The 20969-nt window shown below is 45.2% G+C and overlaps 1 protein-coding gene across 1 annotated transcript in view; it reads right to left on the reverse strand.

Annotated features, from left to right (window-relative positions):
• Nucleotides 1-4054, reverse strand: part of PGBD5 (piggyBac transposable element derived 5) — a 73786-nt gene extending 69732 nt beyond the window's left edge. Inside the window, exon 1 of the mRNA XM_069800772.1 lies at nt 3217-4054. Within this exon, the coding sequence (XP_069656873.1) occupies nt 3217-3931 (715 nt within the window). The 5' untranslated portion in view covers nt 3932-4054. The remainder of the gene's footprint in view (nt 1-3216) is intronic.
• Nucleotides 4055-20969: the final 16915 nt, after the last annotated feature.

The raw sequence follows: 20969 nt of genomic DNA on the forward strand, positions 1-20969 counted from the left end.
TTTGTGATGGGCACTTGTTTCCTCAACCTATTTTAATCACAACTACACAGTGTCACTAGTTACCAGTTCAAAAATCAGGGCATCACAATATGGTTGGGATTTTTCTCAGCAACTAAAGAGAATGATTTCACAGAGTAGCTTCACTGGAAATAACACGAAGTGCCAGCAAGCCATCTGTTCTAACCTCTGTGTTAACTTTAACAGCTATTTTGGATTTCCACAAAGGAAGTCAGCTAAAGCTACTAATGTGTTTGTTTTTTCCCCCTAGGGAGTCTAAGCACCCAGTATTTTTATTAAATGGAACAACAGTAACTGGAGATCCCTGAAGAAGGGGCAGAAAACAAAAATCAGGGACACAATCAGCAGAGTGTTGCATAGCGATGCCATCCAGTAACTTCCCTCCTGACACAGAAGTCAATCCAGACCTTCCCCAGTTTGTCAGAACCTGCCACATGGGCAAGGCAGGTGTCACCAAACACACACAGTGACTGACTGCAGATTGAGGACATACTGAACCATCTAACACTGCCAGCAGCCCCCAGAACATCTGGGCCTCTAGTATATTTTTAAGATGAAGTATGAGTTAGCCTGTCTGTGCTCAGGACTATTTTTAAGGAAGGATACAATACTTTAAGATACCAGTTTAATATTGAGGCTGGGGAGGGAAAGGCAATATTAAGTAATTTACTCAAAAAAAGAAAAAAGGAAGTGGTACTATTTTCTGCTTGTAGTTAAAAGACCACAGGAGTTTTGTAAGTGGCTCTTCTTTTTTTTTTTTTCTTGGCAGCCTTAGCTCATTCTCATTAACTAACTTAAACCTTTTCCTCCTCTGCACCTTCCATTTCATGAAGGGGCAGTCTCCCAAACTGAACACCTTGACGCTAGGTTTGATCCTAGTCTGATTCAAAGATTTATTTCTAGCATGAGACTTCAGTCCACAAGGACATTTGTCTTCTGGCATCAGGTGACGTCAAGTACTTGCCACTAGGATTCTTCTCTTGAGATTTTGACCAAAGGGCCACACTTGGAAGTTTTGGTGCTAACCAAAGATAAATTTTATCTCAGTCTCATGAAAACATCTTCCTTTTAAGTTCAGAACCTAAAAGGAAAGGATTCTTACATTCAACACATTGGAACCACGAACACGGTTTTGTTAGTACTCTGTGGCTGACCCTGCATTTCTTGCTTGTACTCCATTAGTGACTGAAAGATGTGCTGCCACTGGAAGGGACAGCTGTCTTCACCTCAGTGGAGACCCTTTCCTCAGCAGGTATGGATCCCAACTTTTGGGTCAGAACAGTGTCCAACAAAGTGACAATGGTGCCAGTACAAGCATGCTTAGCATGACTCCAGTTGTGATATATGCATGGTCTAAAACCAGTCGATCTACAAACTAGAATTGTAAGAGCTTAGTTATATACAATGTAGTAGTTTCCATAGCTTGGAATTTGAGTAGTCAAAATAAAAATATCACAAAGGGTACACATTTCACACACATCAAATCATGACACTAACTGAAATTCTGCCAAACCAAATCACCATGCTATGAACAGCGTGCAGCATCTATCATCATCATCATGATCAACAGAATGAAAGGGCAGCAGCAACCTCTTCTCCATCTATTACTAGGAGGAAATATTCACAGCAATACCCATACACCTTCCTCAAGAGACGTCCGCATCTATTTCTGACAACCATAAATCAGACTCCTTTATTTCAAAGGAAATACGAATTCCTGAATTAATAGGTCATCAACTTAATTCTTTTCCAAACCAGCATTAAAATGCTAATCCCAGTTCTGTCTATGTTAAAATGGATATTACTATAAAGTAATGATATGAAGAAATAAGCCAGCAAAGGCAGAGAAATTAAGTGATAATTGATGCTGAAACAGCATCACAAGCATCACACCATGAAGCCTATGGTCCAGAGCCTGATCTTAGAAAAGCTTATGAATAAGAATCGTCAATAAAACTTAGAGTTGTTTAAAGAGGAACATCAATCAGCTTGATCTTTAAACATTTTACAGGCTCTAGCTATTTCCAGAGGTAGATGCAACTTCTACTTGCACATCAGTCAGAAGTATGACAGAACTTTCCCCGGGCTCCAGTGCCAGCTCCACCTTACTCCCCCATCCCACGCTGCTTCCTCAAATAGGTTTCTGCCTGTCCCACTGCACAAATTTCAGCACACTACACCAAGTGTAGCAGCACTCTTCTGCATTTACCTTTTAACGGCAAAATGAAGGAATTAAACACTACCAAAAAAACCCCAGCGAAGACAAGCAACCTTAAGACAGGCAAACTGTCAGCTCAGTTAGGGATGACAGCAATCATCACGTCGTGTTCTGAGATGCGAGTGTTTTATTTCACAGCCCAGCCTTCATAAGCGTTAATCTTTTCTTGCAAAGCCTTGCTGCTACACAGTCAACTTGGTTGTTGAGGCCTGCAGACAGACACCTTACAATGGCTCCCTAGGCAAAACAGTGGTGCAACTTGCTACACGAGCCAGCCCACGGAGCTCTCAGTGCCGTGCACTGCCGCTGTATGTCACGTCATGCCAATTCACCACTCTTTTGGGATTCACTCCGGCCAAAAGCCGTGCAAGACAGGTTGAGCTTAGGGACGACTGCACAGAAAGCCTTACAGCCGGAGGGAATCCGCGTCCCGTTCCCAGAGCCCTTCTGCACAGCACAGAGGCAGGTCACCCGCATCGCCCTGACCAGCGCTTTTCCTCTCCTGCAAGCAGGGAAGAGGAGCCACCGGCCACACCAGAGCGCGGCCAAACGGGGTCCTGCGCAGCTCACCCTGCCCCGGGGGGAGAGAGAGACCCTGCCCCGGGGGGACCCCCGGAGCTGCCGGCGCTCGGGGCACCGCTACGGCGCCGAGGAGGGGATGCCTGTGACTAAGCACAGGCATGGCCTCCCCTCGCCCCCCCGCTCCCTGCCTCGGCCCGGCTCTCCCCGCACCGGCAGGGCCGCTCCCGGGAAGGCACCGAGCAGGAGGCACCTGCCGTCGTTCCCCCCTCTCCGCCCCCGAGGCCAGGGACCGGGCACCGGCCCGGGCCCACAGCCTGGCCCGCAGGGGCTTTTCCCTCCCCGGCGCCGCCGGACACGGCTGCGCCGCGACCCAGGCCTCGGCACCGGGCTCCGGACACCCCCCGCTCCCGAGGGCCGCCCCCCCCCCCCCTTGCCCCGGCAGCCCGCCCTCCGCGTACCGCTGCCATCCTTGAAGTGAGGGGGTGGGACGTCTCGCAGCGACCGGGTCCAGCCCCCCTTCTCCGCTTCCTCCTCCTCCTCCTCCTCCATAGGGCCGGGGCCGCCCGGGACGGCGCTGCCGCCGCCGCCGCCGCTGAGCTGCCGCTGCCGCCGCCGCTCCGCCGGGGTGGCCGCCGCCCTGAGGGCGCGGCGCCGGGCCGCCCTGCCCCGCGGGCTCGGCCCCTCCGGACGCCCCTCGTCCTCCTCGTCGTCCTCCTCGTCCTGGGAAGAGGCGGCGGAGCGAGAGTCGGCCGAAGTGCTGTAGAAGGGGTTCCCGCTGCTGTCCTGGCCCGACTCCCCGAAGACGTCGTCGGAGATCTGCAGGCTCTCGTAGCGGGAGCGGGCCGCCTCCAGCAGCGACAGCGCCTTCCTCCGCGCCGGCCCGCCGCCGCCGCCGCCGCCCTCCGCCATCATCTCGGCCGCCGCCAGCAGCCGCCCGCGCTCCCCTCGGCCCGGCTCGGCCGGGTCCTGCGGCCGCAGGCAGCAGCCCAGGAGCAGGAGCGGATCGGGCACGGCGGCGGGCAGGCAGGGAGTGGGGGAAGCCCCGCCGCCGCCACTGCCGCCGCCACTGCCGGGGCTGAGCCCTGCCTCCCGCTCCCTCCCGCACCACCCGCCCCTGTGTGTGTGCAGGGACATGGGGGGAAGGAGCCAGCTCAACATCTCCAAGTACCACATCCAGCCAATTACCGCGGCAGTCCGCGCCCGGGAGGTGGGGTTATATGGGAGCCGCGGGCCGCCGCGGGCCGCCCACCGTCCGCCCCGCCGCCCGCCGCCGCTCCGCCCATTTAAAAAAACCACAGCACCGGCTACGGGGAGGCCGCCGCTGCCAGCCGCCGCCGGAAGGGGGGTCCCTGCGCCCGGCCCCGGCCCTCGGGGCCCCGGCCCCCGGGGCCCCGGCGGGAGCTGTCCGCCCGCCCGCGGTGCTGGAGCCGGGCAGGGCGGAGGCAGGAGCGCTGGCCTCGCCGCCTGCAGGCCCCTCAGTAGCACCCGGTGGGCAGGGAGGGAGGGGGGTGTGAAGGGTTCCCGGCGAGGGGCCTGGGCCTCGTCAGGGAGGAGAAAAGGCGCCGAGGTAGGGCCCGCGTGGGTCGGGGCCTCGACGGTGTGGCCGGGGCCGAAGCAGCTCGTCGTGGTTTTGTGACAGGAGAGGGAGCGTCAGCGGGGACGCGGCAGGGAAGGTGAGGGGCGTCTGGCACCTGGGACCCACCAGGGACCACCGCAGGGCCTGCCAGCCCGCTCGGGCTCCGGGGATGCTTTTTGCGTGGGCCTGGGGTGACGTGGGTGCTCCTGCCTGTTGCTGGACCCGGCGCTGAGCGCGCTGCAGGCCGTGGGGCTGAGCGCCTGCGGTCTGCGGTTTGGTATCTCAGGCGAAGTACGGTGTGAAGTAGCCGTTCTTCCAAAATTGCCGCTGATCTGAAAGCCATACGGTGGCACAAGAAAAACGAGGGAAGTCAAAATACGAGTGCTCTGACTGGGTTAGTTAAACAGGATTCAGAAGTATCCCTAGAGTAATCTAAGGATTTCGTGCAGCAGCTGAAGCCTCTGGTTGTGCAGCAGTCAGAACAGTCCGTCTGATATTACAGGAACGTTTGAAATCTCTGATCAAGGTTTATTATTATTACTATTGGCATCCCACTGTGCTGGTTACTGTACAAACACTCATTAAGAAGACAGTCCCTGCCTCCCTTCTCGCCGACAGCGATAGCAGCTATCGAGCCTACCCTTTCACAGCAGTGCTTTCAAAATAAACAGTCATCGGATTCTGTGGATTGATTGTATGCAACTGGAGGGGGCATATTATTTGCATTTTTTGATGCAAACTTTCAGCGTAGGTTGATCTGAAGATGTGTTAGTACTACAGATTTTACAAATTTTATGATACCGAATGCCTCCGTCTTTAAAAAACAAAAATTAATGTCCTTTGATGATTCTCGAAGACTCTAGCACAACCTGTAATATGATAAAAGCTGGACTGTGTAGGTGTTTAAAATACCAGCCTTAAGTTCTATTCAGAGATTTTTAAATTGCAATGACTTCATTAAAACTTTAAAGTTCTATGTAGTGCATACAGCCAAATCCAGAGAAAAGAATCCCACCTCCTATGCATCCATCCTTAAGCAAAGAGAAAAGCTCAGCGTGATTTGAGGGGTGAGATTTAAGCCATATTTCTACTTTGAAAAATCTCATAAGTGTCTTACTGATTAAAAAATTACTACTTTTATATACAAATGGATTTCTGATTATTTTTTTTTTTTACTGCAAGCTCTGCCAACTTAGGCTGTAACTTGGGCATCACACTAGGTTCATTTCGTCTCACTGGTCACCAGAAATCATAGCTCTGTAGGCCAAGCTATCCTTTTAATTGCATCCATGCCCCCCTGCGTCTTCAGAATACCCTGACGGGAAGGCGTAACTGGACTTGGAAGAATTTTTCTTGCTGGTAATGACGAGCGACCAGGTTGAACCTCATGAATGCAGTTTGCTGGGTTGGCATGTAGAAAACCACAGATTATTCTTCACAAATGTTGTCGGTTTTATATGCAGTTCCCATGAAACAAAAAATAGTCATGCCCTGTGATGACCTTCTTATAGAATGGTTTTTAAGACTGAAAAAACCACTTTAAAGATGTTCACAGGTTCTTTGTACTACAGACATTGAAATAAACTTCTGATTGGTGGATGGACAGAGGTGTCCATCCAGGTGATGTAGACTTCACCTCAGCATTCAGGTTTTATGAAAGTGTCCCTGGACACTCAAATGTCTTTAAATTTGCTATTTTTCAGTAAAGCACAACAGTCCAGGACAGAAAAAGGTTTATCAGAATGGGGTCCCAGTAAAAGTATTAATGGGAACAGTCCAGAGACTGAAGAAACCCACACAGCTTTCTCTAGCTGCTGGTTGTAGCAAAGATGGTTTCTCCCAACCTTCTCGCACACCTGTCTTGAACACTTCACTCCAAAAACAGGTTCCCATCACAGCTGACTGAGACACACTGCCAGGACCTTCCCTCCTAATGGCAGGCTAGGTGTCAGAACTTCAGCTTTCCTTTTTTGAAGAGAATGCTGGACACAAGAGCTCTGGGAGGAGACCGCTGCACCAACAGAGAGAGGCAGGACTGACCCTTGCAGTTACCAATCCAACAGGACATTTTAAGGATGGAGTCTCCTGCCGTACACGCACGTGTGCCTTTTGGTGGTGGAACTTTCCCCTCTTTTAGCTTAGTCTGTACAAAGACAAGTCACTCTTCTGCCTGTCCCACAAGCACAGAGACTGCTTTAGTCTCTCATGCACACACATGGGAAGATAAGATCACTTTTGTGAGACAGGACCAGAGAGGTTCCCACGCAGGGCTGTGTGCTTAGGGTTTTGGCTTGCCTTATGGTCTAAGACATAGCTGTTCATGTGTTCCTCTCAGACCAACCACACAAACTGCCAGTTGGATTACCGTAACCCAAAATGAGGGTTCTGGATTGTGAAAATTGCCATGTATGACATGCTAGTAGTCATTTGATCCCAAATGATTGGGGAGAGGCAGAGATAGGACAGGTGGTTCTAAAAAAGGTCTCATCAGCCCACTGGGATTTTATGAAAAGGTGAGAAAAAGGTCACCAGTGGTGGTTTGCAGTTGAAAGAACTAATTATATAAACCTAATGGAATAAACATAGCTGTCTTCTTCTTAATCACTCACACTTGTGTTTAGCTGCTAGAAAACACTACTAGAGTAAACGGACTTTTGTATCCATGGCAACCTGTGGATCTACTTTCAGTTTGCCTACAGAGAAAATGTTTGGGGTTTTTTTCCTAAAAGTTTTCTGGTTTTATTGCAATAGCAATGGTGCATTCTGTATGCTCCTTCTGAGTCTGCGTCATGCTTTAACCCCAGCCGGCAGCTAAGCACCACCCAGCCGCTTGCCAGTGGGATGGGGGAGAGAATCAGGAAAACAAAAGTGAAACTCCTGGGTTGAGATAAAGACAGTTTAATAGAACAGAAAGGAAAAGAATAATGATGATGATGATGATGATAATAATAGTAATAAAATGGCAATAATAGTAATAATAAAAGGATTGGAATATACAAAACAAGTGATGCACAATGCAATTGCTCATCACTCACCGACTGATGCCCGGTTAGTTCCCAAGCAGTGATCCCTCCCAGGCCAACTCCCCCCAGTTTATACACTGGGCACAACATCCCATGGTCTGGAATACCCCTTTGGCCAGTTGGGGTCAGCTGTCCTGGCTGTGTCCCCTTCCAACTCCTTGTGCCCCTCCAGCCTTCTTGCTGGCTGGGCAGGAGAAGCTGAAAAATCCTTGACTTGGTCTAAACACTACTTGGCAACAACTGAAGCCATCAGTGTGTTATCAACATTCTTCTGGTAGTGAACCCAAAACATAACACTCTACCAGCTACTAGAAAGAAAATTAACTCTATCCCAGCCAAAACCAGGACACCCTGCCAACCTTTGAGGTTAAGACTATATAGGCCTAGGCCTCTCATCCTGTGCAAGAGGTCATTAAAGTCTTTAACACTTGCCTTGCAGCCCCAATGGCCAACTGTCAGTGGCTGATTCCTTAGATTATGTTTCAACCAAGTGATAAACTATGTTGAGGAAGATGCATGTTGGACCACATTATGCATAGCAGAGCACACTGAGCAGTGTCAGCACTAGTGGTCAGATGGTCCTTTTTATTCACTTTGCAGTTTCAAACCTCGTTCTGCTCCTGCTGCAGCCAAAGGTACCATAATCCCATTGCCTTCATCGGCGTGGTCTCTGCTGGCGGTGGGATTGGGCCCTGCCTGGGTTTTGGCTGGGATAGAGTTAATTTTCTTTCTAGTAGCTGGTAGAGTGTTATGTTTTGGGTTCAGTACCAGAAGAATGTTGATAACACACTGATGGTTTCAGTTGTTGCCAAGTAGTGTTTAGACCAAGTCAAGGATTTTCCAGCTTCTCATGCCCAGCCAGCAAGAAGGCTGGAGGGGCACAAGGAGTTGGGAGGGGACACAGCCAGGACAGCTGACCCAAACTGGCCAAAGTGGTATTCCAGACCATGGGATGTCATGCCTAGTATATAAACTGGGGGGGGGGGGTGGGGGTGGCCTGGGAGGGATCACTGTTCAGGAAGGGAGGGATCGCTGCTTGGGAACTAACCGGGCATCAGTCGGCGAGTGATGAGCAATTGCACTGTGCATCACTTGTTTTGTATATTCCAATCCTTTTATTATTATTGTCATTTTATTATTGTTATTATCATTATTATTGTCTTCCTTTCTGTTCTATTAAACCGTTCTTGTCTCAACCCAGGAGTTTTACTTTTTTTCCCCCGATTCTCTCCCCCATCCCACTGGGTGGTAGGGGAGTGAGTGAGCGGCTGTGTGGTGCTTAGTTACTGGCTGGTGTTAAACCACAACAGTCCCTTGTTTTGTTTCTTGGTTAGGTTGCTGAGGAAGACCACTTCAGTTTCACACTTGCCTGCTTTGGTGGTTCTGTAGCTCCCATAAATTGACAGCAGAGTGTCTGAAGGGCTCTGGCTGAGAAACTGAACCACCGAAAGATGGCAAATCATAGGTTTCTAACTCTCCTCGTCTAACCACTTCCCTTTACAGTGTTTAAAGATAGCTAGAAATGTATCAGGGTTTTTCTTGGTACTGCTCTCCCGTGTGTTTCAGGAGGTGATAATCTCTCACTGAAGACAAGCCACAAGAAGAGGATTGTGGGCTACTTGGAGCAGGTCCATTAAATCTACATGTAATATGGTGGGGTTTAATACTTAATGGGATAATAAAAGTGAAGCCTCGTGCCTGTAGTGGGAAGTCCTGTATTCTCTGTAATATACTCTTCATAGTTAGACATCAAGCTCTTTGAGGAAGGGTCTTGTGCCATCATTGCACAGTACTTTACACTGTCAAACCTTGGCCCAGATCCAAGAGAATATTGACATTTCTATCTCCTCCCTAAGCTTCCTCACTTCCTATTGATTTCACAGAGTTTGTAGACCTAAGCCCTGGTGTGTGCCTGGTCCTTTCACAGCACAAATACATCAAGATGGAATAATATTTAATCATGTTACAAAATTATCTTTTCTAATCCCCTGTTCCACAAGTGTAGCCCAGTATCTGAATTTCAAACTGTCTTCCATCTCAATGCCCTCCTAAAAAGAGTCTGAGTCAGATTCGGATTTCTTCATCCAGCGTGAGCTCAATAGGCTCCAGTTCCCTCTTCCATTATTACACTGCCTCAGGTGAACAGGAAAACTTGGGAAAAAGGCTTTATCAAGACTGAAAACAGCCATGACTTGGAGCCAGCGTAGGGTTTCCTCCCACGCGCCGGAGAAGATGCCAGGAGGGGCAGTCCCATCCTTGGGAGAGATCGTGGATCAGGCTGTTTTTCAGCACACCATGTGCCGTCTCTACTTCGCAGGGAAGAAATCTGTACAACCACAACCAGTCACATCACATTGCTCTCTATGCTCCACAGTGAAGGCTTCTGTTACATGCCTGGCTGCATAGCATGGGGAAAAGCAGCTCTGTAGGGCTTGATTTCCTACCGTACTGCCCTGCATAATATACCTGCTCCATGCAGGGATCTGTGGAGCTCTTTTGCCTCCTCTCTACCATTCTCCTGTTGGAAGTAACATTGATAACAGTTGGGTTTTTTTTCTTTCAAACTTATCAGGTATTTACAGCATATGGGATGTTGGCAACAATAACAATGCTTGTCTAGATATTTCCTTTTTGCATTCTGATCTTCAACTTTGGGCCCTCTTTGGGTCTGAACCCTCTGTTTCTTGGATTGATATTTTACATTGCCCAAATATGATGTTAACTCAAAGCTCAAGGAAAAAAGCAAGTTGCTTTTTTCAAGTGAGAGAAAGGGAACAAATATGGTTTTTTCATAATATGGAAAAGAGAGGTGATTTTTGACACTTCTAACACTGAAACAGGTGTGGGCTGAAATTTAAAATTTAGCAGAGAAATTTGAGTATTTCAGTGATGAACACTTTTGATTTGCTTGGCTTAAGAGCCCTTGAAAACCACATTTTGTGCATGCACGGTACATTTTTAGCAAAAGCTATATTATGAACAAGTCTCACCTAAGCTCCAAAGGGAAAGATAAGGTGTGTTGCTCAGGCATGCATGGAAGATTAGCTTTTTCATCAATAATTTATGGACGGTCCGTAGAGTATGCTGCAACGGTCCGCAAAAGCCCTGTCTTGCTCTCTGGCGCGTGCATGGAGCAGAAGCTATATCCAGTAGGCCAGAAGCACAGAACTGTGCTGCCTCGTAAAAATCTGAGTGCTCTAATGCTGCATTTGTTTTTCCATTGGAAACCACGCAGTTTTGAAATGTGCTTTTTGAAGGGCTGAGCTTGTGCACACACTTCACAGTAAGACCTGATCCAGTAAGGCAGAGCCTCGTGGGAGCACTGTTAAAGGCTGCAGTCATTAAGCCCATGCTCTACAACAGCCTGTGTCCTTCACAGTGTAAATCATGTTCAGCTTTTGATCAACTTGGGATTGGAACCTAGAAAGTCCCCAGGACTGGGAGCGTGGTAGCATCTGGAGGCTCTTTCTTTAGCTGGTTAATTCTATTAAAACACACTACAGGATCATTAAGTTTGCAGGGCATGATGCCCAAAGCTCGTGGTAGGAACTTTGCTCCTCAGGACCTACAACTCACAGTCAGGTCTGTGATAGCATGTTCGCTCCTTACTATGCAAATAACACACTCCAACATACCTGTATTTCTACCATCTCCAGCCCTGTTTGCTGTAAATGACAATTTCAGGTCTTATCCTGAAACCAGGACAGTTCATTAGCTCAGTAAAAAAATAAAAGCTTTTTCAGAGAAAGCCACGTTGTGGCAACACACGAAGGAGGTGATCGGTGAACAAGATCCCATCCAGGCTGGCTCCTAGTTTGCTGACTTGCATAGCATTTGCTTTGCCATGGCCATCCTTGCTTTATCACCACTGGGCTGCAGATTTCCAAGTTCACCTTCTTCAGACCTTCCTAGAAGGATGTTTCAGCTGCCAAGCCAGGTGCCTGCCTGCCTGCCTGCCTGTCTCCGTGCCTGGGTACAGCCATATTCTGGCTATTTGCTCTACAGGCTACAGCAGCATCTATTCTTCCCATCGCAGCTCAAACTGGAGGGTTCTTCAGCTGCAGAATTTGCTCATTCTTTTTGTGTATTGGCTTGTAAATTACATTTCCAACACAGAAATAGAGTGGCAATATCATTAAATCTTACAAACATCAATAAATGATAATAAATATTTGATAATTAATGATTAGTTGATAATCAATGATTAGTTAGTAATTACCTTATCAATATTATTAATAAACCATTAAACTTTAGAATAATAATATCATAAAATAAGGATAAGGTGCTATTGAAAGCCAGCCCCAAAGATACACTAACATTATGAATACCTCTTCTTGGAGACAGAAAACAGCTTCTAAGTGGGTAGAAGAGCCACAATGCCCAAAACCAGTTCCTTGAGGTGTTTATCCTTGCCATCTACCACCACTTTCCTTTTCTATGCTGAAGTACATTCTGGGTTTTAGCATCTTTTTCTAAAACACCCTTTGAAGCCACCAGGAAATGCAGTATCTCATCTGGCAGTTGCTAAGATGCATCGATTAGTGTTATCTAAATAGGCTCCAATCCATCAACAACCTATGGTAAACTTTCTCATAAGAGATCACCTCTTTGCTTTTGTGCTAGTAACTTGTCAGACAATTATAATCCTATTGAAAAGGGTAGTCCTTGCAAAGCAGTACAGGTTAGTAAAGTAAGTTTAGGCTGACACTCTGTTGCATTTCATCAGACACCAAACAGATTCATTTATGTTTTGGTCAAAACCAGCCCCCTTGATTGCATTTTTTAGGGGATTAAACTTCTCTCCAGAGGAAAAAAAAAAAAGAGGCTGAAAAGGCAAAATACCTTCTGTATAGGGTGATTTGAATTGCTTAAGAATCTGAAATGGAATCACATCTTCCCACAAAAACAGAGTGATGTTAGTCACAGAGTATGGCAGATGACTGTTAGTCACCATTAAATTCAAAGAGTTTACCCACTCTGTTCAATCAATACAGCCACGAAAGAGACGAGTTCCAATTAGCTCCTGCAAAAGCAGTCTTTCAGAAGTCAAAATCTGATCATAAAAGGGAGCAATATTGAAAATGTGTGAGGGGCCAGGGAAGAAGAAAGTGAGAGAGACTGGTTTCATTAACAAAAATAATTGTTAATCTCAAAAATACCTTTGACATCTGTTAGGAGATAATTTCTCTTTCCAAGCAAAGGCTGAAAGTTCAACCATCACAAAATAAGTGGGCTTTGCTCTTGAGGGTAATTGAACATCTGCAGCAGTGAATGAAACATGCGAACACTTCCCAGCTCTCAGGATTTGGCCCATCAATTGGTCCTTTCAGGGCACATCAGTGACTGCTGGCTCGGCACACTTGGAGTTTCTATTCTGAGATGCACTTCTGGAAGCAACCAATTCCAAAAGCTGTAGTCTCTGAATAGCTTGTAGTGTTGTTAGATATAGGATATTTAAAAGACATCTGGAAAAAATGTTTGTGATCCTCTGTCAGAAATGGTTGATTGGCATGCCAGTTTTTCTCCAAATGTGCAGTCAGGATTCGAAAGAGGAACATTTCCAAAGAGCATTGTCAAGATAAAAATCAGACTTCTTGGTACTGCGAGATGGAGAAAACTATTAACTGAAATGCATTTTTAGAAGTTCTCTCTATGTGATGCTGAAAATAATTTTACAAAAATGAAAAAATAATACAAATCATCTTTATGTCAGATTTATGTTCTCCCTTTGGTGGTTTTTTTTGCTTTTGTGTAGCTTAGATAATTTGATTCATGCCTGTTACTTTCATACAGATGGGCATGCCCTAATGAACTCCCTTGCTTTTTCACAGCTTGGCAACCTTGTTGTGTGTCGGGTTGACTACATTTCAAAAGAAGCTTAAAATTTTCTTTAAAAAGCTTGTTCCCACTATCTTAAGAAAACATATGAAAACATTCTTATGTGGTGGATTCCTACTCTGATCCTTTTTTGCAGGGAGATGATGTGGTCTGAGAGGCATTAAAGCAATGCTGGTGACCAGCTGCAGCTAACTCAAGCCAGAACACCGCTCTTCTTGATTCACCATTGCGGAGAGCTGCCGGCAGCCCCCCAGCTATTGCACTGTCTTCCTCCTGACAGTACCAACCTACCGATAAATCCAACATATGAGTTATAAAGCCACCATTTCTTGTTGTATCTCAGTTTATTGCAGCGTGTTGTCCCATGGTATGGAGCTACTTGCTGCTCACTGGGACTTCGTGGTAGAGCATTCTGGTCCTCAGACATTGGAACATTTCCCGGTGGCTTTGCCTGGGGATTACTCTTCTTAAATAGGCAGAGACTGCTTGTAGGGATCACTTCAGTCTTCATACTCATTCTGTCACTGGTCAGACACTTGAGTTGTAGTTTGTCCGGAGTATCACCACTGTATTTTTGTCAGAACATCGACTAGCTACCAGAACTCTACAAAGATCAGGCCCCAGTACATTGGCCTGGATTTGAACAGGCACCTTCTCTGACATCAGGGTATCAGCCTTCTCTGTTGTCTGCTTTCTCAAAAAAGGGACAAAGAAAACATAATTTTTTTCATGTTCTTTTAAAGAAAAAAAAAATTCCTGCTAGGTGAGCACTGCTTTGCTGAGATTGTTTTTTTGGGAAAGCTATGTGTGCTGAAAGCAGCAGAATGTTCATGGAAATTCAGCTACTGCTGTAAATCTGACAGTGCTTCATGTGTCATTTCCTAGTCTGCTTAATTTCATGAAGTAAATGACAAACCACGGTGGGTAAAGGCACTGGGTCTTCACTAAATTCTGGAGTGACGTTGATATTTGTCAGGCACTTAGCTATTAGTCCTTCAAAGTTGCTTTGTAACACAGAGTCTAATAAAAAAAGAAAGAGAAAGAAGAGAAACCCTTCTGAATGCCAGTTTAGTTATTGAAGCTTAAAATAGATATTATGCAAAATATTCTAGCTGCTTGCTGTCAAACCATTCATTTGTTCACTGCAGTGCCCACTTCTCCTTGCTTGGGTCACCTGCCTTTTCTAAGCTCTTTATGTGTAAGATCAGTCCCTGGAGGAGATTACACAAATAACATACGGAAATACGGCGTTACTCTCCTGATTTACACAACATCTGCATTTTTCTTCGTGTTCCCCACTTTATGTAACTGTTGCTTGTTCTTCTGGGAAGCCTGCCGTCACAGCTGAGAGCCTCCTTCGCAGTCTGTAGGCTGAGGACACACAGGTTCCCTGCACTTCCCTTCCAAACAGCCTTAAATCAGTCTCCGAGCTCATTTGGCACACCCATCTCATCAGGACCAGTAGGGTTTTTGTCACTGATTTAACTGAGCATAGATGCGTGGACTTCATCTTCCTTGTAAGGTTGCCCTGGTTGAACTTTTGATTTTAGGAGGCTTTTCCCACAGCGGCTCACTGTTTGGTTTTTTTTCAAATTCTCTTCCCCTCCATGCTCAAAATATAGAAAAGAAATAACAAATTAGTATCACTGCCTGGTGGAGTGGGGAGCAATGAGGAATCAGTACGTTACATTTAACTGACTTAACTGACATAAAAATATCTTGTGGTTTTTTGGATTTACAGTCATTACTCTTAAAAAAAGGTTGCATGGCTTGATTTTCACCCTGATCATCCTTATTATAGGGCTGCTACAATTACGGAGGGAACATTCTCTGCTGACTACAATTCCTTACCCATTAAAGAGGGGAAATCACACTGCTCTGTAGACACAGCCTTCCGTCACAAGCTGTACTGTGTAATAGCTTACCCTTCTCACAGGTATGGACTGAATAGTCATCGGGCCACGGGGAAATATTATGGGTATGCTGTTAACCTAGTGATGTGGCTATAGTCCCTGTAGCTTCTCTCCTTTCTCCATCCCTGGATAAATTTGCACCTGCCCTTCCTGGGGCTCTGTTTTCCTGTTTTCCTACATAACCCGTGTCATTGCCTTCCAGAGAGAAAGCAAAATCTAGTTCATGATTTCTTCCCATCCTCATACTGCTACTATGTGTCTTCTCTGACCTCTGTCTTCTCCAGGAAAACTTCTCAACTGCTTTTGCATCCTGGACATCTTCAACAGCTTCAACACCTACTAGCAAGGTGGTTCCTCAGGAACATACTGACAGAATTATACCCTCTTCCCAAAGACAATTAGTCTTAGCAGTACTTGAAGATTGGTACGTAAATTACATTTCTCTGGCGTCTTGAACTTCTTAGTAAAATAAACATTTGCTGCAGGCAGCTGCAGTACAAGTCAAACCAGTTTATTTAGTGTAGATTAATAATTTGATACAATTATTAGGTTTATTTTTGAATGTTCAGTCATTTCACAGCCTAAATCCAAAACACAGCACTATACCAGCTACTAGGAAGAAAATTAACTCTGTCCCAGCTGAAACCAGTACGTATGATGAATGTAGCTGGATTTATACTTTTAAGTGTACTTTTGTTTAATTTCAACTCCTTTTTCCAAGCAGAGACTCTACAAAGATGAGCAGAGGTCAAATCATCCGCTGTGGGCTGTAACGCTGTCCCCTTTCTCCTAGTTCAGTGAGCTCAAATCCCATAAATCTCCTTGATCTTGAAATACACAAAAGTACACTGAAAGCTAAAAGAAAAACCTGAGCATTTAGCTGTCTTGGAAATGTATTTCCAAATACATATTCTGCAAGATTTATCTTGCAAAGGTTGTTAAACAGATCTGTTCAGTAGTGGGCATATTTTGTCCGGTGGTTTAAGTAAAGAGGCATGGATTGCACTGAGAGAAAATAGTAAGTAAAGGCTACTGACAATAGCTGACCACCTATCTGCACTTCTTCAGGAATAAGGGCATATACCTGAATTTATATAATTGTGGAAAATGTACTCATGTTTTAAGGAAAGTCTGGCTACTCCTTCATCACATAAACATCCTCTATTTATCATTTGCCATGTCAATGAATGGTTGCTTGTTCTTGAGGATATGTGTTTGCAGCAGGTACTAAGTGAGGTCAATCAATAGATTAGACCAGATAATCCGGGGCTGTAACTGTCTGATTCAATAATATTCGGCCCTATTAGCCTTATCTGGCCATGAGATGCATGCTGATCACGTTGAGGAAGCTCCTGTTTGTCAGTGCTCTTGTGTTGCCGTTTCTCCCCTCCTCTGCCTTGTGCATGGCATGGGGAGCAGCACAGAAATGCAGGCTCACCCTCACCGAGCTCACAGCCCCACTTCTGTGAGACATGGACAAGATCCACATTATCCGTGCTGCTTTTTTCCTTCACAAAGGCTCTGCCATGTTCTTTCAGAAAAGCTTTTCAGACACAGTGGAGAGCCGGCTGCTGGCTGGATGAGTTGCTCCAAGTGACTGGATGTATGCCCATCACGTTAATTAAGAGATTTGGTGGTGTCACTGGGTGATGGGTATGTGTCAGGTTGCTTGACAGAGAGTGTCAGATGCTGTGCTCAGATGCCAGAAGAACATCTTGTCACAAGACAGGAGATGGGCCATGTTGGTGGGCTCTCCATCGGAAGCATCCCTCTTCATGGAATCTCCTTTCCACGAAGGCTCTGCTGGGCAGGATTTCAGATGTCTCCAGCACTGTCTCAACTTTTTCTGCATTAACTCAGAAGCAAAACTCATTCCCTTGATCAATGCTGAATGCAGAGTGCACCCATCCATCTCTTCTTTCTTTCTTTCTCCTATTTTTGTTTTCCTATTGATCTCTGCCACCACAGGAAAGCCTGTGAGATGTGGGCGTGATACTATGAAGCTGGAAGATACAGTGACATTTCTGCATCCCTGAAGGCATTCTCAGCAATCTGAAAATGTTAAAAAAGGATGACACCTTCCAAAATCACTTGGTGTTTTGGTTCAGGTTATGACATATACACTGAAGGCAAAAGGCTGATCATGATATGTTTTCAGGATGACTCAATACCCAGGAATTCCCGTGAAAGAGATGGAGGATATGGGAGGTTTACAGTAGGACAGGTGACCTGCTGGAGGGGAAGACCAAAAGACAAAGAGTCCCAGAAAGAGGGAAGGAAAGAAAATAAGGATGGTAACGCTGGGGCAGATCAAAGGTCTCTTTGCCTACGTATTCGCGCTGTCAAGGCTAGTAGCAGAAGCTCAAAGGAAAAGCCTAACAGGGCAGTGCTGTCACGCTGCCATGGTTAACCTCCAGCCTTGAGCTATCCTCTGCTTAGGAACTTCCACGGAGTGATGTAACTACATCCCTCTGTCTAAAGGCCTTGGTAAGCTTTATTTCCAGTCATTTTTCTAATTGCTTTTTTGAGCAGACTTGTACTTTTGGCTTTCTCAACACCCTTTGCAGCTGGCTGTGGCAATGAATTCCACAATTTAAGAGCAGTTTGTGAAGTTATTTCCTTTGTTTTTAACCTGCCACCTGATCATTTCGCTTGGTGTCCCTCAGTTCTTGCATTGTGAGAAAGTCAATACTTAGTCCTCATTAATTTTCTCTACAGTGTTCATGACTTTTTATATATATTATTTATATTTTATTTTGAAATTATTTTATAGTTATAAATTATTTTATTTATATACCTTTTCTAGTTTTACTCTATCCTTTTAAAGATTGATTCATCAAAATTGCATGAAGTTTTCAAGATGTTCGCACGTTGCAGACTTTGGTGATGACCTACTGATGTTTTTTATTCTATTTTCTACTCCTTTCTTACTAGTTTTTAGCCTCCTATTTTCCTTTTTCATGGATGCTGAATATTGAACTGATGTTTTCACGAATTATCCAGAAAAAATTCAATTTCTCTTTCATGAATAATAGTTGCTGATGAGAACATAACAATAATGAGGTGCAGAACTTCAGAACTGAGGTGCTTTAACGTAAAAATGGAGACAAAAGTGTGGAAAGGGGAACAAAGATGCATAAATTCATATGAAGATAAACGATACAGACTTCTTTTTCCTCAGTCCATCATCAGAAAGAAGTAGCTGGATGTGAGGAAACTACAGAGAAGCAAGCTGCAGAGTGAGAGGTAAGAGATGACCGAGATGTGGACCGTACAACCTCTCTTTTCACATTTGGATGAAGTAGACATTATGTATGAGGAATAACAGCATTTAGTGTAGTTCCTGATGAGGACAGAAAATAATAAAAGATGCCGCAATTGTGAAAATGATGGCATTTCACCAGCGACAGGAGATGGAAGGATGAGAGAAGAAATGATGTAGCTATTCAGCACGCAACTGCACCAGGGACCACTTGTCAGCAGGACCCAGGTGCAGCCTAAGAAGACGGGGAGCGAGGGGTGAATGTCAGCAGCTGGTAGGATAAACGGTCTCATTTTGATTATTGCCCTGCTGCCTGTACTAAACACACAGTACCACAAACAATAAATGCAAAACTAGAAGTCTAGTCCCAAATTCCCTTTCTATTATTTTTTAAAATGTGAAAAGATGAAATGAATGAATGAAATCAATTCTTTTGATTAAAATTTTCCACACATTTAGTGACAGCAAGGTTCTTTACATGTAATATATTGGCTCTGTTAATGAATTACATATGAATTTACAGCCATTGTTGCCTTAAGAGGCTTCCAGCAGTTCTGTCTTAGAATATTTCATGTGAAAATTCATGTTCTCCAAGCATTATTACTCTTTATTGCACTTAGGGGATTATGGTGCACATATGTTGGCTTTATACTATCTGAATAGTTTAATCGTTTCAGTCCCTTGCAAGGAGATGACCATCAGTCAAAGTGATTTTTATACTTCTCTGTTGACCCCATGAACGTCTAAATGGCTAAATTAACCTGTTTTTCTCCTGATTACTCCAGTAAAAAATGTTACAGGACTAGGAATAGGATGGAGACCAGACAGTTTCTCCCTATTTACTTATAAATCTGATTTTTCCTCGTTTATTATTTTTAACTGACTAATTGATTTGGCTTCAGTTAGTTACTCTTGGTTTCTTTGAAGTCTAAGGGAAAAAAATAAATCTGGAAAGCCTGAAGAAAAACAGACAGTCTTATGGAAATAAATGTCTTTTTTTCCAGCTATCTTTGCTTTAAAAGAATTGTTTAGCGTAACGTAGCAATTTCCAGAATGGTCAAGTCAGTGAATTACAAAAAAAAAAGTTTGGGAATAGTGATAAGTGTACTCATTAGCATGTTAAAAGCAGACTTAAATGGGGCAAAGAAGCCAGCACTGAAGAAATCCAGGTAGTAATAGCATCTTTGCAAACTGACTTATTCTGTCCCTTTATATAAACAGGTCAGAGTGAAGAAAGGCAGCTTCTTCCAAACACAAGCAAACATCACGCTGTTATCCAGAAATGATGCAGAATTACAGCAAGTTTCCCAAGGTTTGGAGGGTATCTGCTTATCCCACTACTTCACTAGAGGTCTCACACAGAGATAAGGAATGACCCTTACAGTCCTCTGGTGCTGTCCCCCGCGCACCAGAGATGGAAAATCTTAGGAGAGGAAAACCTATTGTGCCTTTCTGGCAATTTTCCCTCTTTCTCTGGTGAGAACAAGGGACAACATGGTGCATCTTCTTGTCCCTAAGCATTGAGAAGCACTAGCACTACACCGGTGTGGCCGTCCATGTGGCTGGCTGTGGCTGGGAGCTTCTCCTCAGGCTTCAGCAGAGCTTCCACTCAGGACAGGTGGACTGGGCTGGTGTGTGCTCAGCTCTGCCAGTGCTGAGGCCACCCAGGCCACCCAAAAGAGATGTTGGGTACAGGCTAAAGCATCCAGCAAGCCTGGGTATTTCTGCTTCCCGTTCAGAGTTCCCTGTCACCCTGGCAGAGGGGACATCTTCAGGCTAATACATATATATGTCTACGCTGGACGAGTCTGATCTGGAAACCAGGCTAGCCTCCGTGTCGTAGACAAAGTTTTTGATACTTGGCAGCACTAGTTGCCTGCACGCTATTATGAATGGCAGTGAAACAGCAGAGAAAATCTGCCTCCATCTCCTCCAGTGCCTGGGGTCAGACTCTGTCTGTGTCCAGAACAAGAAGCTGTTGCCACTTATAGAAGCTCCACTACACGAGCAGAGACCCTGGAGAAATTATGAAGTCTCTTGGGCCCCCATGAATTGGAGTGCATAAAATAAAATGCTAGGGCAAGTCTGAAGTTCAAGGCTTTCTTTTCCTTAAGACAGCTCTGTTTCCACTTCACTTGTTATTTGAATCATGCCTTGACTACTTTAAAAATCACCTCTTGCACAGCAACCTCTTCTCATATTCTGATTTCAGTCATTCTCTAAGGTAACTAAAAGGCAGTGGCTGCTGGTTCAGGAACTCACAGCCCTAATTGCTGTCCCTGATAGAGAGGAATTTGTCTTTTTTTTTTCCCACGTGGATGCACTGTGAAATCACAGCACACTTACATAAAACAGTTATTATCTCCAAAAGAGTAGGTCTCTCAAGAAGTCATGTCAAAGACTTAATCAGTGTAAGAAATCACATCAACTTGAATTGCTCTTCAGTGTGGCAAGTCTCTTCTAGACCAACCCAGGAAAAAATGTCAAATCAGACAAGAGTTTTATTCATTTATTTGGCACACTGACAGCTCTGACTTCATGTATGGAATTTAATAGCTATTTACTTCACAGATCCAAAAGGTATGGGCCAAATGATCAC

Source organism: Haliaeetus albicilla, chromosome 13 (assembly GCF_947461875.1).
Source record: "Haliaeetus albicilla chromosome 13, bHalAlb1.1, whole genome shotgun sequence".
In the NCBI taxonomy this organism is placed as follows: Eukaryota; Metazoa; Chordata; class Aves; order Accipitriformes; family Accipitridae; genus Haliaeetus; species Haliaeetus albicilla.